The 12643-nt window shown below is 53.3% G+C and overlaps 1 protein-coding gene across 1 annotated transcript in view; it reads right to left on the bottom strand.

Annotated features, from left to right (window-relative positions):
- LOC144727910 (uncharacterized) overlaps window positions 1-12643 on the bottom strand; it is an 85636-nt gene that overhangs the window by 45937 nt on the left and 27056 nt on the right. The window contains exons 19-29 of the mRNA XM_078607049.1: window positions 10316-10414; window positions 9815-9913; window positions 8903-9001; window positions 7352-7450; window positions 6950-7022; window positions 4741-4788; window positions 4297-4423; window positions 3513-3687; window positions 2436-2527; window positions 1598-1630; window positions 703-874 (exon numbers count right to left, since the gene is read on the bottom strand). Coding sequence (XP_078463175.1) covers window positions 703-874; window positions 1598-1630; window positions 2436-2527; window positions 3513-3687; window positions 4297-4423; window positions 4741-4788; window positions 6950-7022; window positions 7352-7450; window positions 8903-9001; window positions 9815-9913; window positions 10316-10414 — 1116 coding nt within the window. The remainder of the gene's footprint in view (window positions 1-702; window positions 875-1597; window positions 1631-2435; window positions 2528-3512; window positions 3688-4296; window positions 4424-4740; window positions 4789-6949; window positions 7023-7351; window positions 7451-8902; window positions 9002-9814; window positions 9914-10315; window positions 10415-12643) is intronic.

Genomic DNA, 12643 nt, shown 5'->3' with positions numbered 1-12643 from the left:
GCCTGATGAAGCTAGTTATAATTACTGGCGTAACGTCGTACTCAGATTGTAAATGTTTTGGTCTGGCTCTCCAACCCTTACTAGTTGGCTGTGTCGGGTGGTGGCGGATTTAACGACACATTTATCACCCAAAAAACCTCTATCATGGATGACATTGGTCGCGAAAGCCTCCGTGTTAAACTCACTACACTACCACTCTTCACGCACGTGCACGCACGCGCACATGAGTATGCATGCGCGCACGTACGACGGTATGCACACAGGTACACCAAGATCCCCTGTGCAGCATACACAGTGTTTTGGAGGGGACTCGGGACTTGTCATTGTGTCACTGTGCGTGTCACCGTGTATCTATGCGGAGCGGTGGGACAGTTGTTAGCTCACTGCGTTACAAACCCGGCAACCCGAGTTCGATTCGCGCTCACAGCCTCCAACGTCAGTGATGATTATCTGAACCGGTGCGGGGCCTTGCCTAGGGTCAGACTCAGCCTTGAGCGAGCACCCAGTGTCTATAAAAAAAACATCAACCCTGGGGGGGGGGGGGGGGGGGGGGAGACAAAGGTGGCCGGGCGCGGCGCTGGCCACGCCCTCCCCGCTCGTAGCAAGCACTCGCGCCAGCCTCTGCGGGCGCCGCTCCCCGGCTGCCACTTGCTCCGGCGGGCCGCGTGGGCCATGCAGGGGGTGTGGGGGGAGGGGAATTACTTGAGTGTCTCCGGGTGCGGAGCCCGTGGCGGGGGGCTGCTGCTTGGCGAGGCGGCAGGTGACGCGAGTTGGGGAGGCGCAGGCGCCCGGGGGCACGAGCAGGCGAAGTCCGGGGGGGCGGCAGCCACGCATCGAGCCCCCCCGCGCGTCCACCAGGAAGCTCACCAGGAAGCTGCGTCACACCGCACCGTGATTGTCGTCGTCGTCGTCGTCATCGTCACACCGATATGTTGTCACCAGCACGCCGACATCATCATATTATTATTATTATACCAACATGCCATCATCATCCCAACATGATCACATCATCACACCACCCCATACGTTCACCAGGAAGCTGCATCACACCGCACCGTGATTGTCGTCGTCGTCGTCATCGTCACACCGACATGTTGTCACCACCACGCCGACATCATCATATTATTATTATACCATCACCAGACCTATGTCATCTCGACATCATAACATTAATCGTGATCATGCGATCATCATCCCGACATCATCGCATCATCACACCACCCCATACGTTCACCAGGAAACTGCATCACACCGACCTCATCAACATCAACGTCACATCGATCATTTCAAGATCATCCCGCGACCGTGATGACAGCGTCACGCGCATCAATACCGACATCATCGAGATCACCGTCAAACCAACAACATCATACCATCATCACATCATTACACGGTCATTTCAAGATCATCCCAAGACTGTGACAACAACTGCATCACTTGCATCAATATCATTATCGATATCGTCGTCCCGCTCTCACGGGGCTGCCCCCCGTAGTGAGGGGTGGGGGGGGGAGTGGTTTGCCACGCTCGCCACACTCGCCACGCACACGCGCAAGCACTCAGTCTCACGGTGGTGTGTGATGGTGCGGAGGGTCACCTGTTGTCATACTGGGGCAATGGCGTGCAGGCACTGGTGGAGAGAAGCGCAACATCAACGACGGCGACCGGCGCGATATTGCTGGCGTCAGGGTTTAGGCCGCGCAACCATCTGCCCGGAACATTGTTTTCGTGGAGGCCCTCCACCGCCCGATGCGGCCAAACGGGTTCAATGACGCGGTGCACGACGCGGCAACCGTGACCATTTCAGATCACTCACTCGGTGAGTTGGAGAGCAATTCTCAGGGTCAGATTCATCGTTCGCTCTCCTCCTCACTCACCCGGTCAGTGAGGGGGAGGGGCGGGTGAGTACTTGAGTTGGGTGGGCGAGTGGTTGAGTGGGTGGGTGAGAATGTGTGAGCGAGTGAGTGGGCGAGCGGGTGGGTGAGTAGGTGGGTGAGTGTGTGTGAGTGCGTGAGTGGGTGGGCGAGTGGTTGAGTGGGTGGGTGAGTGTGTGTGAGGGTGTGTGCGTGAGTGGGTGGGTGAGTGTATGGGTGAGTGTGGGTGAGTGTGTGTGAGTGCGTGAGTGGGTGGGCGAGTGGTTGAGTGGGTGGGTGTGTGTGAGGGTGTGTGCGTGAGTGGGTTGGTGAGTGTATGGGTGAGTGCGTGTACATGTGACAATTTAAATTAGTTTGGCCATGTCAGTTGGTGGAGGGTTTCCTGAAACAGATATTTGCCGGATTGTTACGTGACCTAACCCAAAAAAACAATAATGAATCAGAATATGAACAACGATTATATATAAATAATAAATATAAGAAAGAAAGGAGGTTGACACGGGGGAGCGTGCAATGGGGAAATGGGTGACGGTAAACAGAGCGACAGAGCAGACGCGTTACCCAGAGTGCATGGGGCTGGATGACAAGGTGACGTTGTCCCAGTGTTCCGGTGTCCCCCACCTCATCATCGCTCGCTCCACATCGTCATCCACCTACGCACGCACGTACACACACACGTGCACACACACGCACGCACGCAAGCACACTGTGTTCAACCACTACCACACACTCCAGGCCACAAAAACAAAGATCCCCCGTATAGCCTTCACAAGGGCTGTTAGCGAGCACCTAAGAAGGCCTGCACGGCACACGTGGGAGTGGGCGGCCAGCGCCACTCCCGGCCGCCTTTGTCTCCGGAATGGCGATGTTTACACACCGCACCAGGTACTGAAGTGAGGCTGAGTCGACCTAGGGGAGACCTAGAACTTGGGCCGCCGGATTTATAGTGCAGCACGCTAACCGCGACAACAACACACTCGCACGTTCACCTACTTGTCACTCGCCTATCCACCCACTCTCACCACTCTACCAGTCACCTCACTTCTCATTCTGCGATTTCCCTCGCGGTGCTCCACTACCGTCATCGTCGTCTCTTTCCCCCCCACCCCCCACCAGGCTCTCAATAACAACAACAACGACGACGACAACATCAACAACAACCTAGCTCAGTTCGAGAGCAATCTCAACGCCCCCTTTTATTACACTGTTCACACTTTTTCTGGCATAAGGTATTCCAACGGGTTCAAGATAATTTTGGGGTGCTGATTCCAAATCTATCACATCAGGTTTTTGAGATATCAAATATTGCATTTTCAATAAAAACTGCAGAAGAAAAATATTAAATAAATGTGGATATCTACGTAAAATTATATTATAAACACACTATCCTAAAAATACAGCACTATATTTTAACACTAAAGCAGTCACTGACTCGCAACAACTTGCAATCATAAGTGACAGTGTTATTTTCGGGTAAAATCAATGAAAATGGGGTATGCCGATAGCATAAAAATGAGATGTGATAGAGCAAATCTGAGATCAGATTTGGAATCAGCACCCTGAAATTAGTCTAAAACAGCTGCAAAAGTCCAGGCCAGAAAAAAACTTTTTTTGTTGACCAGTGTTATTCATCGCAACTGCCGACAGCGCCGTTCGCTTGCTGGCCCCCCGCTCGGCGTTTTTGCGGCCGGTGCACAGAACCTGGAGAGGAGCGGCGGCGGCGGCCGAGCGGAGCGACGTCTCGTCCTCGCGGGAGCTCAACGGAGCTTCGCGCATCAGGGACAGAGAGAGGCCGCCAGGAGACGCGAAGGGGCTGCAGGCGTGGCGACAAGGGCCGGAGGAAGGCGAGCGGGACATGGTGGTGGGGGGGGTGGACCAAGGCAGAGACAGGGAGACGACACGGAAACAGAGAGACAGACAGAGACAGGGAGATAACCAGGGCCAGAGGACGGGGGGAGAAAGGGAACGGAGGGGAGCGGAGAGAAAGGCAGGACAGGCAGGGAGATCAGACAGAGAGAGACACACAGAGACACATGGAGATCAGACAGAGACACAGCGAGACACAGCGAGACACAGAGACAAACACAGAGACAGGTCAAAGGAAGGCACTGGGACACAGAGATGGAGATAGAGACCAGGACAGAGAAGACACTGGTAGGAGCAGGGCTTCTGGAAAAGATTTACACCCACGGTGCACAACATCCAGTATACCTCTTGGCTGTGGATACTGCTAGCACCACCTACTCCAGTCTGGCAGGGGCACGGGACGTACTGAGAGATGAGTGGTGGGACGAGTGGTGGGACAAGTGGTGAGGCGAGTGGTGGGACAAGTGGTGAGGCGAGTGGTGAGGCGAGTGGTGGGGCGAGTGGTGGGACGAGTGGTGGGACGAGTGGTGGGACGAGTAGTGGGGTGAGTGGTTACCCGGTGGAGGGTGCAGCGCCTAGCGACCGCGCCGGGGTCCTCAGTTCTGATAGTCGAGTTTCGTCGGGGAGCGAGTCGTCCGTCAGAGCCAGGATGTCATCCGGGTGGAGTGTTGGGCCTCCGTCTCCTGGGCGAAACGCATCACATCCTCGCATCACATTGTCTCACATCACATCACAATATCACAGCACACACATCATCACATGACACACGTGACAAAGCAGTGCATCAATGCAGATGTTTATATGACGACAGGACACGCACAGAGTGATACCGATCCCACCACCACCACCACCACCAATATCACCACCACTAAAATCACCAACACCAACACCACCACCAACATCACTACCACCACCAACATCACCACCACCACCACCCCAACCATCACCCCAACCATCACCACTATCATCACTATTACCACCAGCCCCGCAGCGCTGTTACCTTCGTCGGTGTCGGATGCCACGTCGTTACAGCTTGGAGCCTTACGCACTGGCGCAACCACAGCGAAACGCACGCGTGTGTGTCGGACACACACACGCACGCACGCACGCACGCACGGGTGAACAGGCAGGCGCACACACGCACACGGGCAGACACACACGTGGACACACACGGGGAGACACACACGCATACACGTGGACACACAAACACACACACGCGGGCACGTACAGACAAACACGAGGGCAAACACACAAAAGGGAAATGGACGTGAGATGGTGGCGAAAGTGGAGCAAACAATACACACGTACACACGCACGGCAAATGCACGTGTCATGAATACACGCGTGTTGTGAAAATAAACTGAGTGAAGTGAGGATCTCACAACCCAAACAGGGAAATGGCGTACACACGCACATAAGCATGCACATGCGCGCGCACACACACACACGCACACACACACATACATGCAAATAACCCCCCCAATAGCCTTAATAGACTTTTGTGGCAAGTGCTGTTAGCGAACACCTATTAAGGCCTGCAGGGCACATGGTACGCCCGACTGATTTTGTCTCCCAGGTGGCAATGTTTACACATCACACCATAGTAGAGGTTTTTGGGTTAGATCGAGTAAATAAATAAATGTGTCGTTAAACCCGCCACCACCCGACACAGCCAACTAGTAAGGGTTGTCACGTAAACAGAACGTGCCAATTCATCACTAGTACAGCACCACCGGTGTGTTGGAGAGCCAAGCCACAACATTTGCAATCTGAGTACGACGTTTCGCCGGTAATAACAACCAGCTTCATCAGGCGATAGACAGATTTGTGGAGAAGTCCACCTGTTTCGTTCCTTATATAGAGGCGTAGATGTGGTGAGCACAGTTCTGTGCTCTTGCGCAAAGTGGGGGGTGGATTAATGAGTCAACGTACATCATGCGTGCGCATTCTGCAAGCCCTTTGATCTTGTACTTCCTGTCCAGTGTGTGTATTGAAATTGCCGTACCAACGGTAATCACACCAGTTACTAATTTGAGGCTGAGTCGACTTAGGGGAGGCCCAGAACCGGTTCAGATAATCATCACTGGTGTAGGTGGCTGTGAGCAAAATGTTAGCGTTCGAGATGTTAAAGGCGCCATGGTGGTGAGATGTTAACTACCTCGCCAGGCATACAGGAGGTCTCGGGTTCGATCTCGACTCTAACGCCTGCTGCTGTATATTTGGAGTTTGCATGTTCACTTTTCCCATCGTCACGTGGATTTTTCTCCGGGTCCTCCGGTTTCCCCCCCCACAATTTAGAATCAACATAACGCGTTCAGAGTATTTGACTGCTACACATTTCCAAATGATAAGCCACTTTCGTTCGGCGATCATTTGTGGACGGGCCGCTTCTGAAATAGAGCTACATTGCTCAGTGGGCCTTACCTGGTAAAATTAAAAAAAATATTTAATCGTTTCGTTGAAAATCTTGTAATGCTCTTTGGTTCTTTCGGTAAAGTCACGTAGGGATACAATAAAATAAATTAAATCACGACGTTTCGATTTCATCACACGCAATCATCATCAGGTGGAAAAACCACAGCAATAATAAATTGTTTGCTGAAGTGGGAGAGAGAGTTGTGGTAAGAGGTTATATAGGTAAGAAAGGGGGAGGAGCAAGGGGGGAGAGAGGGAGGGGTGGGAGTGTGGGGTAGGGGGAGGGAAGCGCTGCGTGGAGTCGTAGTACACGGCGGATATGATAGACGAAAACCGCTACAAAAAGTTAGGGTTTTACGTGGTTAATATAACCTCTTACCACGGCAAGTCTCTCTTCTTGCTGTGGTTTTCCCACCTGATGATGATTGCTTGTGTTGCAATCGAAACGTCGTGATTTCATTCATTTTATTTTATACCTACGCGAGTTTACCGAACGAGCCAAAGAGTATGGATCCCTGCAGTCGCGAAAACTTCAAATCTAGAATAGTTGTAATGGTTTCGTAGCACAGTGCTGTGGCAACCGCTGTAGCGAGTACGTGCACGTGCGTGCATGAGTGGCTGTGTGAGTATCTGTGTGCGAGTGTGTGCGCGAGTGTGTGCGAGTGTGTGCGCGAGTGTGTGCGAGTGTGTGTGCGCGAGTGTGTGCGAGTGTGTGTGTGTGTGTGCGAGTGTGTGTGTGTGTGCGAGTGTGTGTGTGCGAGCGCGTGTGTGTGTGTGTGCGCGTGCGTATTCACCATCGTCGTCGGACACGTCCAGCATCTCAGTCATGGTCTCCGGGATGCTGAGCCGGTGCCTCTGGGAAACGGACTAGAAACACACAAAGATACTCTGTGGTCCTTTCGGTAAAGTCACGTGGGTATAACATGGAATAAAATCACGACATTTCGGGCGCAACACAAGCGTCCGTCATCAGGTGGGACAACCACAGCCAAGATGCCCCATGTAACCCACACGGCCGTTCGAGGCAACTGCCGTGAGCGAGTAGCGCTTACGAAGTCTCCACGGCGCCAATATACTCGCACCGCAACCAGTTGCTCGTTTAATGCCGAGTCGACCTAGCGGAGGCCCGGGTGTTGGCTGCAGCGCCGCAGCTATCAGGGCTAATGGGGTTGCAATGGCGGCAGTGAGCTGGTTACCATGGTGACGGTCTGAGTCTCCGTGGTGATGGCCTGCAGGGTGTCCACGACGGAGATGTAGCCCAGGCGGTTCGCGATGGAGAGCGCCGTGTTCCCGCCCTGTCACACGGCGTGCCCCACCACACAGCCCACACAACAGCAACCCGCTAGACAACAACAACAGCAACCCGCTAGACAACAACAACCTGCTAGACAACATCAACCCGCTAGACAACAACAACAACAGCCTGCCAGACAACAACAACCCGCTAGACAATAACAACAACAGTCTGCCAGATAACAACAACCCGCTATACAACAACAACAAAAACCTGCTAGACAACAACAACCCGCTAGAAAATAACAACAACAGTCTGCCAGATAACAACAACCCGCTATACAACAACAACAAAAACCTGCTAGACAACAACAACCCGCTAAACAACAACAACAACAGTCTGCCAGACAACAACAACCCGCTAGACAACAACAACAAAAACCTGCTAGACAACAACAACCCGCTAGACAACAACAGCAACCCGCTAGACAACAACAACCCGCTAGACAACAACAACAACCTGCTAGACAACAACAACAACCCGCTAGACAACAACAACCCGCTAGACAACAACAACCTGCTAGACAACAACAACAACAACCTGCTAGACAACAACAGCAACCCGCTAGACAACAACAACAACCCGCTAGACAACAACAACAACCCGCCAGTCAACAACAACAACCTGCCAGTAAACAGCAACAACAACCCGCTAGACAACAACAACCCACCAGACAACAACAACAACCACCTGCCAGTCAACAACAACCTGCCAAATTTCGATTTAAAGCTTTTGTGACTGCAGGGATTCATATTCTTGGTTCCTTCGGTAAAGTCACGTAGAAGGGAAATAATAAAAATAAAACAATAACATTCTCACGACGTTTCGATTGCAACAACAACAACCCACTAGATGACAACCCGCCAGACAACCCGTTAGACAACAACCCGTTAGACAGGTTGTTGTTGTTGTCTACACACCACCACCACCCACAACACACCCTACCGCACACCTCATCACACAGCTCATCACACTGAACTCATCACACACATCCTCACCGTGTCACACTCTTATGGGGGGGATGGATATAATGGGGTTGTATGACGAGGTAGTGTGTGACGAGGTGTGTGTGTGACGAGGTGTGTGTGTGTGTGTGACGAGGTGTGTGTGTGTGACGAGGTGTGTGTGTGTGTGACGAGGTGTGTGTGTGACGAGGTGTGTGTGTGTGACGAGGTGTGTGTGTGACGAGGTGTGTGTGTGACGAGGTGTGTGTGTGACGAGGTGTGTATATAACGAGGTGTGTGACGAGGTGTGTGTGTGTGACGATGTGTGTGTGTGTGTGACGAGGTGTGTGTGTGACGAGGTGTGTGTGTGTGACGAGGTGTGTATATAACGAGGTGTGTGACGAGGTGAGAGTGTGACGAGGTGCGCGCGTGACGTGTGCGCGCGTAACGAGGTGTGTATATGACGAGGTGTGTGTGTGACGAGGTGTGTGACGAGGTAGCGTGCCTACATTGGTGACGTCATCGGGCCGGGCTCCATGCTTGAGGAGGAGGCTGACGATGTGCGTGTGGCCCTGCTGAGCCGCCTGGTGTAGGGGGGTGTATCCGCTCTGCGATGGACATCCGGTTACACACAAGCACACACACACACACAGAGGGGTCCCACTTAACAGACTGTAGGGGCAAGCGGCTGTGAAGGCCGGCACAGCATCCACCTTTGTCTCCCCCAGTGTTGATGTGTACGCACCGCTCCAGGCGCTCATTAATGTCCGAATTGACCTCGGGAAGCTTCTGGACCGGTTCATGGGTTCATGGGTCACTGGGTTCACGGCGCAGTGCGCTCACCACTGCGCTGCCACTCCCCCCTCGCATGGTTCAAAGTTCAAAGTTCATTTATTAGGTATAGCCCTGTGAGCCATTCGGCTCTTGAATCGGGTGCAACCGCAACAAACAAAAAACAAAAACATGAACAAGAATACATCTTATAGTGACTATGTGCAAACAGAAAATCCAAGAAAAGACAGCAAAATATTGCAAGGTGAGCCGAGTGGACTTGCCTATGACCGGTACGAGCGGTGAGTGTCAAGATCGGCCTCTGTGGAGGTTCATGAAGGACGCTGCTGGGAAGTTGGAGGCAGTCGCGCCCTCCGAACAACAGTGGAGGGCGGAGGAGCGACGCTCACAACAATCGGTGGGGTGCCGGGCGGATAAAACGCAGCGAGTTGGCACGGTAGGGAGCACAGGTGGTGCATCCTAGTCGACCCATGGCGCCTGGGTCTGTCCCGTGACCTCCAGCTCCTGAGCCTTCGACACTTCACGTGGCCTCAAAGTGCACCTAGTCTAGCACAAGCACCGTGGGGATGTTCCAATGGCGGCTGCTGTTGCTGTAGTTTGTTGTTTTTTGTTGGCGACGGCGAGGTTACCTTGGTTTTGTGGTTGACGTCAGCCCCATTGCGCAAGAGGAATTCAACCATCGGAGCGTTCCCATAGTGACAGGCCACGATCAGAGGGGTGTAGCCCAGCTGTGGTGACACACCGCGCCATACACACCGCACATCGAGTAGAGATTACACCGCACAACACCGTACCGCACACACCGCGCCACACACACCGCACATTGTGTAGACATTCCACCGCACACACCGCACCACACACACCGCGCCATACACACCGCACATCGAGTAGAGATTACACCGCACACACCGCACCGCACACACCGCACCGCACACACCGCACATCGAGTAGAGATTACACCGCACAACACCGTACAACACACACCCCACCATACACACCGCACATCGAGTAGAAATTACACCGCACAACACCGTACAACACCTGAAAGTGGACAGCGACGTTGATTACGACGGCAGTGAGACTGGGTAGTTATAGAGGTCGCCATGGAGATGTGGTTGCCTGGCTGTTACCTTGGTGACGGGGTCGATGGCGGCTCCGTGAGCCTCGAGTTGCTGAGCGACTTCCACGCGGTCCTCCTGGGCAGCAAGATGCATTGGGGTGAGCCCCATCTGAAAGCACACACGCTCACCACTTACTCACCACACGCTCACCACTTACTCACCACACGCTCACCACTTACTCACCACCACCACGCTCACCACTTACTCACCACACGCTCACCACTTACTCACCACACGCTCACCACTTACTCACCACAAGCTCACCACTTACTCACCACACGCTCACCACTTACTCACCACACGCTCACCACTTACTCACCACACGCTCACCACTTACTCACCACACGCTCACCACTTACTCACCACACGCTCACCACTAACTCACCACACGCTCACCACTTACTCACCACACGCTCACCACTTACTCACCACACGCTCACCACTTACTCACCACACGCTCACCACTAACTCACCACACGCTCACCACTTACTCACCACACGCTCACCACTAACTCACCACACGCTCACCACTTACTCACCACACGCTCACCACTTACTCACCACACGCTCACAACTTACTCACCACACGCTCACCACTTACTCACCACACGCTCACCACTTACTCACCACACGCTCACCACTTACTCACCACACGCTCACAACTTACTCACCACACGCTCACAACTTACTCACCACACGCTCACCACTTACTCACCACACGCTCACCACTTACTCACCACACGCTCACCACTTACTCACCACACGCTCACCACTTACTCACCACACGCTCACCACTAACTCACCACACGCTCACCACTTACTCACCACACGCTCACCACTTACTCACCACACGCTCACAACTTACTCACCACAAGCTCACCACTTACTCACCACACGCTCACCACTTACTCACCACACGCTCACCACTTACTCACCACACGCTCACCACTTACTCACCACACTCTCACAACTTACTCACCACACGCTCACAACTTACTCACCACACGCTCACCACTTACTCACCACACGCTCACCACTTACTCACCACACGCTCACCACTAACTCACCACACGCTCACCACTTACTCACCACACGCTCACCACTTACTGACCACACGCTCACCACTTACTCACCACACGCTCACCACTTACTCACCACACGCTCACCACTAACTCACCACACGCTCACCACTTACTCACCACACGCTCACCACTTACTGACCACACGCTCACCACTTACTCACCACACGCTCACCACTTACTCACCACACGCTCACCACTTACTCACCACACGCTCACCACACGCTCACCACTTACTCACCACACTCTCACCACTTACTCACCACACTCTCACCACTTACTCACCACACGCTCACCACTTACTCACCACACGCTCACCACTTACTCACCACACGCTCACCACTTACTCACCACACTCTCACCACTTACTCACCACACGCTCACCACTTACTCACCACACGCTCACCACTTAATCACCACACGCTCACCACTTACTCACCACACGCTCACCACTTACTCACCACACGCTCACCACTTACTCACCACACGCTCACCACTAACTCACCACACGCTCACCACTTACTCACCACACGCTCACCACTTACTCACCACACGCTCACCACTTACTCACCACACGCTCACCACTTACTCACCACACGCTCACCACTTACTCACCACTTACTCACCACACGCTCACCACTTACTCACCACACGCTCACCACTAACTCACCACACGCTCACCACTTACTCACCACACTCTCACCACTTACTCACCACACGCTCACCACTTACTCACCACACGCTCACCACTTACTCACCACACGCTCACCACTTACTCACCACACGCTCACCACTTACTCACCACACGCTCACCACTTACTCACCACACGCTCACCACCACACTCACCACTTACTCACCACATACTCACCAAACGCTCACCACTTACTCACCACCACACTCACCACATGCTCACCACCACACTCACCACTTACTCACCACCACACTCACCACACGCTCCCCACTTACTCACCACACACTCACCACTCACCACTTACTCACCACACACTCACCACACGCTCACCACCACACTCACCACTTACTCACCACCACACTCACCACACGCTCCCCACTTACTCACCACACACTCACCACTCAAAACTTACTCACCACACACTCACCACACACTCACCACCATACTCACCACTTACTCACCACCACACTCACCACACGCTCCCCACTTACTCACCACACACTCACCACTCACCACTTACTCACCACACACTCACCACACGCTCACCACCACACTCACCACTTACT

Source organism: Lampetra planeri, chromosome 27 (genome assembly GCF_965212315.1).
Source record: "Lampetra planeri chromosome 27, kcLamPlan1.2.h2, whole genome shotgun sequence".
In the NCBI taxonomy this organism is placed as follows: Eukaryota; Metazoa; Chordata; class Hyperoartia; order Petromyzontiformes; family Petromyzontidae; genus Lampetra; species Lampetra planeri.
This window is presented reverse-complemented; position numbering and strand designations above follow the sequence as displayed.